A 13,108-nucleotide genomic window follows, 5' to 3' on the forward strand; every position below is an offset into this window, starting at 1 on the left:
CCCCCAACAGTGACTCTTATTCAGGTCTAGAGGACAGAGCCTGTAATCATGAAGTCATGCGGGGAGTCCGGACAAGGTGTCTGCTCTGAACCTTTCTCCTCCTGCGTCTCCATGCAGTTCTCAATGCTGCACCCAGCTGCTTCTTTCAGGAAGACACCACTGAAAGCCAAAGTTCATCTTTACACAACACATCCCCAGAACTATCAGTAAGACGAACAGCAGCAAAGAACTCAGCTTTTTATTGAACGTGCTACTAAAGAGGTTTAGTCAAAAAGACCAAAGCCCATGTCATCATCAGACTCTTCAGATTCTTCTTTCTTTGCTTCCACTTTCTTCTCCTCAGCTAAGAACAAAACAGAAAATAGTTAGTTACCTCTCTAAAACTCCAAGAGCTCCAGGCCCTTCAACTTTCGTGGTCAAAAATACCCTAGATTCCCCTCATCAAACTATGCCTCTGGTTTTAAGATTTCTATACATCATCTACTCTTAGCAAATGAAGAACAATTTTGCCTATAATACTTCTAATCTCCACGCTCTGATACCAAGTTTCCTACCTGGGGCAGCAGTGGTGGAGGGGGCAGGACCTCCTGCTGGTGCAGCACCAGCTGCTGGGGCAGGTCCACCTGCCCCCACATTGCAGATGAGGCTCCCGATGTTGACATTGGCCAAAGCCTGCAATACATACGCATATGTAGGTAAATGCTTAGTCCTGTCCTTTTGTTCCAGCACCAAAATGCTGGCTTAACTTGCTAGGAGAAATTTCAAGCTTCCTTAAACACTCAAACCAGGATGCTTTCCACAGTTCATGACTCCTCCTTAGAGTGAATTCAATTTTTTATACTACTATGCACTTCTAGGACTTTTCCCAAGGGAATTCACTGAAGATGATTTAGGAACAATGTGTCCAATCTTTCAAGTCTCAGGGTTGAAGGACACAAGCTGAATAGTTAGAGGCTATCAGTTTCACTTGCCAGCGATTAAGTAACCTACACAAGGTAGCCAGTGCTAAGTTCCTTGGGTAGGAATCCGGTTTTCATTAGTCTTTTATATTCCAACACAAAATAAGTGGTCAATAAAAGGCCATCACCATGCTGGCAGGATTTACTTGGAACGGCACAGGTGGTATTACCTCCTGGGTGACCCTTTTATGAAGGAATGACCTGGTTAATATATTTTCCTCATGATTTTAGAACACAAGGAAAGAGACAGCAGAGTCTGAGACCAAGAGAAAAAGACAAAGTCATGACAAAGCAAAACCTTAATTCGCTCCCAGAGATAGAAATGTGAGGAAATCATTGCTCATACTTGGACAAGTCCAGTGGGATTCTGGCACTTCTGGAGTTTAGCATAAGCACCTGACTTAACGGTCTTCCAAAATTTACTTCTCCAAATCACTGCCACCATCACCTTACCTTTGCAAACAAGCCTGGCCAGAAAGGTTCAACATTTACACCGGCTGCTTTAATGAGGGCATTGATCTTATCCTCCTAAAACAAATAAAAACGGCAATCCATCATACAGCAAAGTTTAGCTTTCGTAAATGTCTCCGAAATACTGCAAACTGAAAGCAAATCACTCTTAACGTGGGTATTAAACTACGTTTACCCAGTTCAAATATTCTACCGGCATCGCATGTATGCTAATTTAAGACGACTCTTTCTTCCACTCTAATGGCAAAAAAAAAAAAAAAAAAAAAGCCTCTGCTCTTGTGTGCCAGGTATTTTGCACGGCCTCGAGTTCATCGCTGCCACTTCACAGGCTGGGACCTGCCCAAGTCACGCTGCTATTTTAAGTTGTGAGGCAAGGCCAGAGGTGGAGCAGAGCCTCCACACCACGCAGCCAGGCCCCAGGGGGTCTTCTCAAGAGCACGAAAGGAAATCACACCAAATGGAGGTATAAAGCGTCCTGGAGCATTTTCTAGCTGCGGATGAGGCTGCCCACGTGTTGCACAAATTACTCTAGAGATTGTCAAAACCGGAGCGCGCCGCCGCCAAGTAAAAGCCACTCCCTCCGGGGCGGGCACGTGGCCGAGGCCCCAGGCCGCCCGCACATGGGACCACCCGATGAGCTCCCGTCCCGCCCGTCCCCCTCCGTCGGGGTGTCGATGGCCGCGGCTCCGGCCAGAAGAGTCCGCCCCGGACACCTGCGAGGACGAGTAACCTGCACCCCGCCACCGGCCCACGCCCGCACTCACCGTGACCGTCACCTCATCGTCGTGTAGGATGAGGGCCGAGTAGATGCAGGCGAGCTCCGAGACGGAGGCCATGGTGCGGGCGAGGGCTAGGCAGGGTCTGCCGGGCGCGGTGCTAGTCGCCGGATGAAGTGAGGGCCTCACCCCAACGCGGCCTTAGCTTCCTCGGAAGGACCGAGCACCTTAGCGGAAACTGAGGAAAAGGAAGTACCCGCCTTCGCGCAGCCTCTTATACAGGCCACGCGGACCAATCGGCGCCCGAGTTTGCCGGAAGAGGCGGGACTAGAGCCTCTCGCGACAACACACCAAAGACGCCTGCGCAAGCGCGTATCTCGCTCGTTTGCGGGTTCAAAAAGTTGCTAGGCGTTGGCAGACGCCGGTTCCCGTGGCTTGGGTAAAAACTCAGCTTGTGAACAGTAAAAATATTTTTAGCAAAAAGTTACCTACATAAATAGGTATCACTCCCACCTCCTGTAGCCCGTGTGAGAGTGTTTGAGCAGGCAGTGACCTGCTGAAGAGCAGGAAATAGGTTTTAACCTGGAGGTCCCGGTGCTTAGCGCAGCTTCTCGGATAAAGTACTAAGTGAATATAGGAGAAAATGAGAAACCTGCAACGTTACTGTAGCAGAGGCATTTGAGCGCCTACTGTGACCCAGGCACTGAGCCACACTCTGCAAGGATTCATTTAATCCTCACCCAGCATAAGAGGTAAGTACTATTATCTCCATTTTGTGGGTGGCAAAACTAAGGTGTATGCCCGGTAACTACACAAGATTCCGCAGTTACTACGAGGCCGAGCCTGGATTTGGAATCTAGGAACCTAAATTCAGTGCTTCCTTCTTGTGTGTGCAGAGAGGGATGGGTTTGGGGATTATGAGTAAATTTTGTCTTTTTTTTTTCCCCAAAGCATAAAAGATATATTAGGAATATAGGGGAACTTTCCACTTCAGGTTCATTTTTTTTTTTTTTTTTGTAAATAAGGGACCCCGTGGTTGGATGTAAACGCCTTGAAACTGTACTTGTGATGTTAAAAGACCTCTTGATGTAACTGCTGTCTGGCTAGGTGCTCTATTGCCTTTTTGTGTCCTTTGAAGCTAACGAAACAGGTGTTGGGTTCATGCTGAGAGGTTTTCTTTAGAATTTTTTAAATTGAGGTATAATTGATATATTAGTTTCAGGTGTACGACATGATATTCGCTATTCGTTTATATTGGGAAACGATCATCATAGTAAGTCTAATTAACATCCATCAATCATACATAGAGAACAAATTTATTTGTGTGTGATGAGGTCTACTCTGTAAGCAACTTTTCATTGTGTGGTACATTATTAACAGTAGTCACCATGCTGTACCTTACATCCCCATGACTTATTTATTTTATAACTGGAAATTTGTAGCTTTGATCCCCCTTCACCAATTTCACTCAGCCCCGCATCCCCACCTCGGGCAACCACAAATCTGTTTCCTGTATCTATGAGCTTGTTTTTGGTTTTTTAGTTTGTTTTTTGTCTGTTTGTTTAGATTCCACATATAATGAGGTCATACGGTATTTGCCTTTCTCTGACTTACTTATTTCACTTAGCATAACGCTCTCAAGTTCCACCTGTGTTGTCTCAGATGGCAAGAGTTTATTCTTTTTTTGCTGAATAGTATTCCATCACATTTTCCTTATCCATTCATCCGTTGGTGGATGCTTAGGTCGTTTCCATGCATTGGAGGTTGTAAATAATGCTGCAGTGAACATGGGGGTGCAGGTATCTTTTCAAGTTAGTGTTTTTCATTGTCTTCTAGTAAATACTCAGAATTTCTGGATTTTTTTTCCCCCCATGGATCTAACTCATGTTTAATAGCACCGATGTGTAGCAGGGACACAAGGTTGACTGACGGAGCCCTGCCCTAGGGGCTCACAGTCCATTCAGAGACACAAGTCTTACAGCGCTGGGCGTGAGTGCTGAAGCAGCCAAGTGCACGAGTGGACATGGAGGCAGGACTGCTGAAGAGCAGAGGGGAGGGCAGCGTGGGCCCAAACAAGACTGGCTGCTAATGCAGCAGGCAAGTGCCTGGAAGGGAGCAGAGGCTAGTGAGGAGGCCCTGCACCCCACCCTCCTGCATCGAAGCTGTCCCAGTGGGCCAGGGCTGCTGGTAAGCCCGTAGGTAGGGAGGCACCCTTCTCTGCCAAGACACCCTCCCACTTACACTGAATAGTGAGAGCAGCTGCTTCCTCCATGCAGCCTTCCTTAACTTCCAGTCCAGAGGACAGGGGACCCAGGGAGCAAAGACTGGGGCAGGGGTCAAAGCAGATACTACAGGAGTTACGTCCAAAAGGGCTGGCATGGCGGACCCAGTCCAGTCCCAGGCAGAACCGAAGGGGGTGGGTTTGGGGGGGGAGTAGTTACAAGGACTGTACAAACTGGATGGGGACTGATTTATGCAGCTCTTTCTAACTAGCAGGAACAGGCCAGGTGAGAAGGCACTCCCCAACGAGGTGTGGGGATGCAGCCAGAGAGCCCGGTGGGAGGCAGCCTCTGGGCCACTGAGGGAGTCAGAGAATGAGGGGCACAGGGCAGAGGCCATTGTCCTGCTGTGCCCTTGGGTGGCAGTTTAAGGGGAGCCGTTTGTGCCCAGACACGGTAGACCCCAAACAAGTGCATCTCCTGCCCAGCAGTGGGGCAAGTGGACGGGGCACTACCTGGTGCGCTATATCTAGAGTTGGCTGGCAATGCCACACTGTCCTGACAGGGGGCCGTGGGGTTCCCTGGCCACGCAGGCCGCTTCATGTCAAGGGGGCACTGCCACACCTGCCCGGGCCGTGTTCGGAATCCAGTGCTGTGGGTTTGGGTGTGGGCCAGATAATAGTAGTTTTAATTTTTGAAGGAACCTCTGTACTGTTTTCTGTAGCGCCTGCACCAATTTACATTCCCACCAACAGTGCGTAAGGGTTCCCTTTCTCCACATCTTCACCAACACGTGTTAGCTCTTGTTGATGATAGCCATTCTTAACAGGTGGGAGGTGATAGCTCATTGTGGTTTGTGTTTCCCTGATTGTTAGTGATGTTGAGCACCTTTTCAAGCACCTGTTTCCCATCTGTATGTCTTCTTTGAAAAAATACCTATTCAGATCTGCCTGTTTTTTAATTTGATTGTTTGTTTTTTTGTTATTGAGTTGTATGAGTTTGGTTTTTTGTTTTTTTGGGTTTTTTTGCAGTACGTGGGCCTCTCACTGTTGCGGCCTCTCCCGTTGCGGCCTCTCCCGTTGCGGAGCACAGGCTCCGGACGCGCAGGCTCAGCGGCCATGGCTCACGGGCCCAGCCGCTCCGCGGCATATGGGATCTTCCCGGACCGGGGCACGAACCCGTGTCCCCTGCATCGGCAGGCGGACTCTCAACCACTGCGCCACCAGGGAAGCCCGAGTTGTATGAGTTTTTAATATATTTTGGATATTAACTCTTTGTCAGGTACATGATTTGCAAATGTCTTTTCCCATTCAGTAGGTTGCGTTTTCATTTTGTTGATGGTTTCCTTTTCAATGCAGATGCTTTTTAGTCTGTTGCAGTCCCACTAATTTGTTTTTGCTTTTATTGCCTTTGCTTTTGGAGTCAGATCCAAAAAATCATCACCGAGACCTGTGACAAGGAGCTTACTGCTTTATGCTTTCTTCTAGGAGTTTTATGGTTTCAGGCCTTACATTCAGTTCTTTAATCCGTTTTGAGGTAATTTTTTGTGTATTGTGTAAGATAGTGGTCTTTCATTCTTTTGCATGTGGCTGTCTAGTTTCCCAACAGCATTTATTGAATATTGTCTATTCTTAGCTCCTTTGTAATAAATTAATTGACTGTATATGCACGAGTTTATTTCTGGGCTCTCTATTCTGTTCCATGGATCTATGTGTTTGTTTTTATACTGTTTGATTACTATAGCTTTGTGATGTCTCCAGCTTTGTTCTTCTTTATCAAGATTGCTTTGGCTATTCAGGATGTGTTGTGGTTCCATATAAATTTTAGGGTTATTTCTGTGGAAAATGCCATTGGAATTTTGACAGGGATTGCATTGAATCTGTAGATTGCTTTGGGTAGTATGGACATTTTATCAGTATTCTTACAACCATGAGCATGGAATATCTTTCCATTTATTTGGGTCTTCGGTCTTTCATCAGTGTCTTAACTTTTCCTTTATTTTTGATGTTTTGAATTGTCTACAACGTGTATGTGTATCATTTATTACATATCTGAACCTTAAATTTAACTCCTACTAACAAAATGGTAATCTTTACATTTCATCAGTTATTTCCCTCTTGGAATTTGCCTAGTTTCCTGGAAAGGTGATTCAGTTTTTTGTTTTTTGTTTTCCCCAGGAGTCTGCTTTGTTTAATCAATGCCATTATCTCATCATCCCTGACCAAACATTTCCATTGGAATCCCCCAAGTTAGAGTCCCACTTGGGTTCATCTTAGCCACAAATGTAAACATATCTTAATATCCCAAACTTTTTAGAAAGCTTTTTAAAAAAAACACTATCAAGGTTTCTAAAAATAAAACTTGTTTTGAGTGTTCATCTAAATCTAGGAAGCAATTATAGTGGAATCTGGGAGGGAAAACATAAAGTTATTGAAAAATTCAAACATTTCCAAAGCCAGAATGAATCAGTCCAAAACATACTTCCCTCACCAGTGTACTTAACAAAAAACCGATCTGGTGAGTATAATACATATCAACACACAGTAAAACAAGATTTTTCCCATTTTAAACTATACTAATAAGAAATAGTTTTTTTTTATTGTAGTTGTTTTACAATGTTGTGTTAATTTGTGCTGTACAGCAAAGTGATTCCTTTATACATATATGTACATTCTTTTTCTTAACATTCTTTTCCATTATGGTTTATCATAGGATATTGAATATAGTTCCCTGTGCTATACAGTAGGACCTTGTTGTTTATCCATTCTGTATATAAAAGCTTACATCTGCTAACCCCAACTTCCCAGTCCATCCGTCCTCCAACCGCCTCCCCACTGGCAACCACAAGTCTGTTCTCTGTGTCTGTGACTCTGTTTCTGTTTCATAGATAAACTTATTTGTGTCATATTTTAGATCCCACATATAAGGAATACCATATGGTATTTGTCTTTCTCTTTTTTGAATTTTATTTATTTTATACAGCAGGTTTTTATTAGTTATCCATTTTATACATATTAGTATGTATATGTCAATCCCAATCTCCCCTGCCACTTTCCCCCCGTGGTGTCCATACGTTTGTTCTCTACATCTGTGTCTCAACTTCTGCCCTGCAAACTGGTTCATCTGTACCATTTTTCTAGGCTCCACATATATGCATTAATATACAATATTTGTTTTTCTTTTTCTGACTTACTTCTCTCTGTATGATAGTCTCTAGATGCATCCACGTCTCTACAAATGACCCAATTCGTTCCTTTTTATGGCTGAGTAATATTCCATTGTATATATGTCCCACATCTTCTTTATCCATTTGTCTGTCCAGGGGCATTTAGGTTACTTCCGTGACCTGACTGTTGTAAATAGTGCTGCAGTGAACATTGGGGCGCATGTGTCTTTTTGAATTATGGTTTTCTCTGGGTATGTGCCCAGTAGTGGGATTGCTGGGTCACGTGGTAATTCTATTTTTAGGTTTTTAAGGAACCTTCATACTGATCTCCATCGTGGCTGTATCAATTTACATTCCCACCAACAGTGCAAGAGGGTTTCCTTTTCTCCACACCCTCTCCAGCATTTGTTGTTTGTAGATTTTTCTGATGATGCCCATTCTAACTGGTGTGAGGTGATACCTCATTGTAGTTTTGATTTGCATTTCTCTAGTAATTAGTGATGTTGAGTAGCTTTTCATGTGCCTCTTGGCCATCTGTATATCTTCTTCGGAGAAATGTCTGTTTAGGTCTTCTGCCAATTTTTGATTGGGCTGTTTGTTTTTTTGATATTGAGCTGCATGAGCTGTTTATATATTTTGGAGATTAATCCGTTGTCCATTAATTCGTTTGCAAATATTTTCTCCTATTCTGAGGGTTGTCTTTTCGTCTTGTTTGTAGTTTCCATTGCTTTGCAAAAGCCTTGAAGTTTCATTAGGTCCCATTTGTTTATTTTTGTTTTTATTTCCATTACTCTAGGAGGTGGATCAAAAAAGATCTTGCTGTGATTTATGTCACAGAGTGTTCTTCCTATGTTTTCCTCTAAGAGTTTTATAGTGTCCAGTCTTAGATTTAGGTCTCTAATCCACTTTGAGTTTATTTTTGTGGATGGTGTTACGGACTGTTCTAATTTCATTCTTTTACATGTAGCTGTCCAGTTTTCCCAGCTCCAGTTATTGAAGAGACTGTTTTTCCTCCATTGTATATCCTTGCCTCCTTCGTTATAGATTAGTTGACCATAGATGCATAGGTTTATCTCTGGGCTTTCTGTCTTGTTCCATTGTTCTATATTTCTGTTTTTGTGCCAGTACCATATTATCTTGATGACGGTAGCTTTGTAGTATAGTCTGAAATCAGGGAGTCTGATTACTCCAGCTCCGTTTTTTCCCATCAAGACTGCTTTGCCTATTCAGGGTCTTTTGTGTCTCCACTGAAATTTTAAGAGTTTTTGTTCTAGTTCTGTAAAAATGCCACTGGTAATTTGCTAGGGATTGCATTGAATTTGTAGATTGCTTTGGATCGTATAGTCATTTTCACAATATTGATTCTTCCAATCCAAGAACATGGTATATCTCTCCATCTGTTTGCATCATCTTTAATTTCTTTCAGCATTGTCTTATAGTTTTCTGCTTACAGGTATTCTGCCTTAACATACGTAAGTTTATTCCTAGGTATTTTATTCTTTTTGTTGCAATGGTAAATGGGAGCGTTTCCTTAATTTCTCTTTCCGACTTTTCATCATTAGTATATAGTAATGCAAGAGATTTCTGTGCATTAATTTTGTATCCTGCAACTTTACCAAATTGATTGATTAGCTGTAGTAGTTTTCTGGTGCCATCTTTAGGATTCTGAATGTATAGTATCATGTCATCTGCAAACAGTGACAATTTTACTTCTTCTTTTCCAGTTTAGATTCCTTTTATTTCTTTTCCTTCTCTGATTGCCGTGACTAGGATTTCCAAAACTATGTTGAATAATAGTGGCGAGAGTGGACATCCTTGCTTGTTCCTGATCTTAGACGGAATGCTTTCAGTTTTTCACCATTGAGAATGATGTTTGCTGTGCGTTTGTCGTATATGGCCTTTATTATGTGGAGGTAGGTTCCCTCTATGCCCACTCTCTGGGGAGTTTTTTTGTTTTTTTTTAACATCTTTATTGGGGTATAATTGCTTTACAATGGTGTGTTAGTTTCTGCTTTATAACGAAGTGAATCAGTTATACATATACATATGTTCCCATATCTCTTCCCTCTTGCATCTCCCTCCCTCCCACCGTCCCTATCCCACCCCTCCAGGCGGTCACAAAGCACCAAGCTGATCTCCCTGTGCTATGCGGCTGCTTCCCACTAGCTATCTACCTTACCTTTGGTAGTGTATATATGTCCATGCCTCTCCCTCGCTTTGTCACAGCTCACCCTTCCCCCTCCCCGTATCCTCAAGTCCTTTCTCCAGTAGGTCTGTGTCTTTATTCCTGTCTTACCCCTAGGTTCTTCATGACATTTTTTCCCTTAAATTCCATATATATGTGTTAGCATACGATATTTATTTTTCTCTTTCTGACTTACTTCACTCTGTATGACAGACTCTAGGTCTATCCACCTCATTACAAATAGCTCAATTTCCTTTCTTTTTATGGCTGAGTATATATGTGCCACATCTTCTTTAGCCATTCATCCGATGATGGGCCCTTAGGTTGTCTCCATCTCCTGGCTATCGTAAATAGAGCTGCAATGAACATTTTGGTACGTGACTCTTTTTGAATTATGGTTTTCTCAGGGTATATGCCCAGTAGTGGGATTGCTGGGTCATATGGTAGTTCTATTTGTAGTTTTTTAAGGAACCTCCATACTGTTCTCCATAGTGGCTGTACCAATTCACATTCCCACCAGCAGTGCAAGAGTGTGCCCTTTTCTCCACACCCTCTCCAGCATTTATTGTTTCTAGATTTTTTGGTGATGGCCATTCTGACTGGTGTGAGATGATATCTCATTGTAGTTTTGATTTGCATTTCTGTAATGATTAATGATGTTGAACATTCTTTCATGTGTTTGTTGGCAGTCTGTATATCTTCTTTGGAGAAATGTCTATTTAGGTCTTCTGCCCATTTTTGGATTGGGTTGTTTGTTTTTTTGTTATTGAGCTGCATGAGCTGCTTGTAAATTTTGAATATTAATCCTTTGTCAGTTGTTTCATTTGCAAATATTTTCTCCCATTCTGAGGGTTGTCTTTGGTCTTGTTTATGGTTTCCTTTGCTGTGCAAAAGCTTTGAAATTTCATTAGGTCCCATTTGTTTATTTTTTCTTTTGATTTCCATTTCTCTAGGAGGTGGGTCAAAAAGGATCTTGCTGTGATTTATGTCATAGAGTGTTCTGCCTATGTTTTCCTCTAAGAGTTTCATAGTTTCTGGCCTTACATTTAGGTCTTTAATCCATTTTGAGCTTATTTTTGTGTATGGTGTTAGGGAGTGATCTAATCTCATACTTTTACATGTAGCTGTCCAGTTTTCCCAGCACCATTTATTGAAGAGGCTGTCCTTTCTGTCCTTTCTCCACTGTACATTCCTGCCTCCTTTATCAAAGATAAGGTGACCATATGTGCGTGGGTTTCTCTCTGGGCTTTCTATCCTGTTCCATTGATCTATCTTTCTGTTTTTGTGCCAGTACCATACTGTCTTGATTACTGTAGCTTTGTAGTATAGTCTGAAGTCAGGAAGCCTGATTCCTCCAGCTCCGTTTTTCGTTCTCAAGATTGCTTTGGCTATTTGGGGTCTTTTGTGTTTCCATACAAATTGCAAAATTTTTTGTTCTACTTCTGTGAAAAATGCCAGTGGTAGTTTGATAGGGATTGCATTCAATCTGTAGATTGCTTTGGGTGGTAGAGTCATGTTCACAATGTTGATTCTTCCAATCCAAGAACATGGTATATCTCTCCATCTGTTCGTATCATCTTTAATTTCTTTCATCAGTGTCTTATAATTTTCTGCATACAGGTCTTTTGTCTCCTTAGGTAGGTTTATTCCTAGATATTTTATTCTTTTTGTTGCAATGGTAAATGGGAGTGTTTTCTTGATTTCACTTTCAGATGTTTCATCCTTAGTGTATAGGAATGCCAGAGATTTCTGTGCATTAATTATGTATCCTGCTACTTTACCAAATTCATTGATTAGCTCTAGTAGTTTTCTGGTAGCATCTTTAGGATTCTCTATGTATAGTATCATGTCATCTGCAAACAGTGACAGCTTTACTTCTTCTTTTCCGATTTGGATTCCTTTTATTTCCTTTTCTTCTCTGATTGCTGTAGCTAAAACTTCCAAGACCGTATTGAATAAGAGTGGTGAGAGTAGGCAACCTTGTCTTGTTCCTGATTTTAGTGGAAATGCTTTCAGTTTTTCACCATTGAAGATGATGTTGGCTATGAGTTTGTCATATATGGCATTATGTTGAGGAAAGTTCCCTCTATGCCTACTTTCTGCAGGGTTTTTTAAATCATAAATGGGTGTTGAATTTTGTCAAAAGCTTTCTCTGCATCTATTGAGATGATCATATGGTTTTTCTCCTTCAATTTGTTAATATGGTTTATCACATTGATTGATTTATGTGTATTGAAGAATTATTGCATTCCTGGAATAAACCCCACTTAATCATGGTGTATGATCCGTTTAATGTGCTGTTGGATTCTGTTTGCTAGTATTTTGTTGAGGATTTTTGCATCTATGTTCATCAGTAATATTGGCCTGTAGTTTCCTTTCTTTGTGACATCCTTGTCTGGTTTTGGTATCAGGGTGATGGGGGCCTTGTAGAATGAGTTTGGGTGTGTTCCTCCCTCTGCTATATTTTGGAAGAGTTTGAGAAGGATAGGTGTTAGCTCTTCTCTAAATGTTTGATAGAATTCGCCTGTGAAGTCATCTGGTCCTGGGCTTTTGTTTGTTGGAAGATTTTTTTTTTTTTTAACATCTTTATTGGGGTATAATTGCTTTACAATGGTGTGTTAGTTTCTGCTTTATAACGAAGTGAATCAGTCATACATAAACATATGTTCCCATATGTCTTCCCTCTTGCGTCTCCCTCCGTCCCACCCTCCCTATCCCACCCCTCCAGGCTGTCACAAAGTACCGAGCCAATATCCCTGTGCCATGCGGCTGCTTCCCACTAGCTATCTACCTTACTACGTTTGTTAGTGTGTATATGTCCATGACTCTCTCTCGCCCTGTCACAGCTCACCTTTCCCCCTCCCCATAACCTCAAGTCCGTTCTCTAGGAGGTCTGCGTCTTTATTCCTGCCTTACTCCTAGGTTCTTCATGACATTTTTCTTTTCTTAAATTCCATATATATATGTTAGCATAAGGTATTTGTCTTTTTCTTTCTGACTTACGTCACTCTGTATGACAGACTCTGGGTCTATCCACCTCATTACAAATAGCTCAATTTCGTTTCTTTTTATGGCTGAGTAATATTCCATTGTATATATGTGCCACATCTTCTTTATCCATTCATCCGATGATGGGCACTTAGGTTGTTTCCATCTCCGGGCTATTGTAAATAGAGCTGCAATGAACATTTTGGTACATGACTCTTTTTGAATTTTGGTTTTCTCAGGGTATATGCCCAGTAGTGGGATTGCTGGGTCATATGGTAGTTCTATTTGTAGTTTTTTAAGGAACCTCCATACTGTTCTCCATAGTGCCTGAACCAATTCACATTCCCACCAGCAGTGCAAGAGTGTTCCCTTTTCTCCACACCTCTCCAGCATTTATTGTTTCT

At 42.2% G+C, this 13,108-nt stretch overlaps 1 protein-coding gene and 1 long non-coding RNA gene across 2 annotated transcripts in view; one reads left to right on the forward strand and one right to left on the reverse strand.

Moving 5' to 3' along the window:
* Positions 1 to 221: 221 nt before the first annotated feature.
* Positions 222 to 2,384, reverse strand: RPLP1 (ribosomal protein lateral stalk subunit P1). Its single transcript, XM_079914957.1, has 4 exons — positions 2,195 to 2,384; positions 1,413 to 1,487; positions 555 to 672; positions 222 to 343 (listed from the first exon to the last, which is right to left on the reverse strand). The coding sequence occupies exons 1-4, from the start codon at positions 2,264 to 2,266 to the stop codon at positions 264 to 266; spliced, it is 345 nt and encodes a 114-aa protein (XP_079771083.1). The 5' UTR covers positions 2,267 to 2,384; the 3' UTR covers positions 222 to 263.
* A 146-nt stretch (positions 2,385 to 2,530) lies between these two features.
* Positions 2,531 to 13,108, forward strand: part of LOC307181637 — a 65,648-nt gene continuing 55,070 nt past the window's right edge. The window contains exon 1 of the long non-coding RNA XR_013826995.1: positions 2,531 to 2,898. This is a non-coding gene — a long non-coding RNA (uncharacterized lncRNA). The remainder of the gene's footprint in view (positions 2,899 to 13,108) is intronic.

This window comes from Stenella coeruleoalba, assembly GCF_951394435.1.
Source record: "Stenella coeruleoalba genome assembly, chromosome: 2".
Lineage (NCBI taxonomy): Eukaryota > Metazoa > Chordata > Mammalia > Artiodactyla > Delphinidae > Stenella > Stenella coeruleoalba.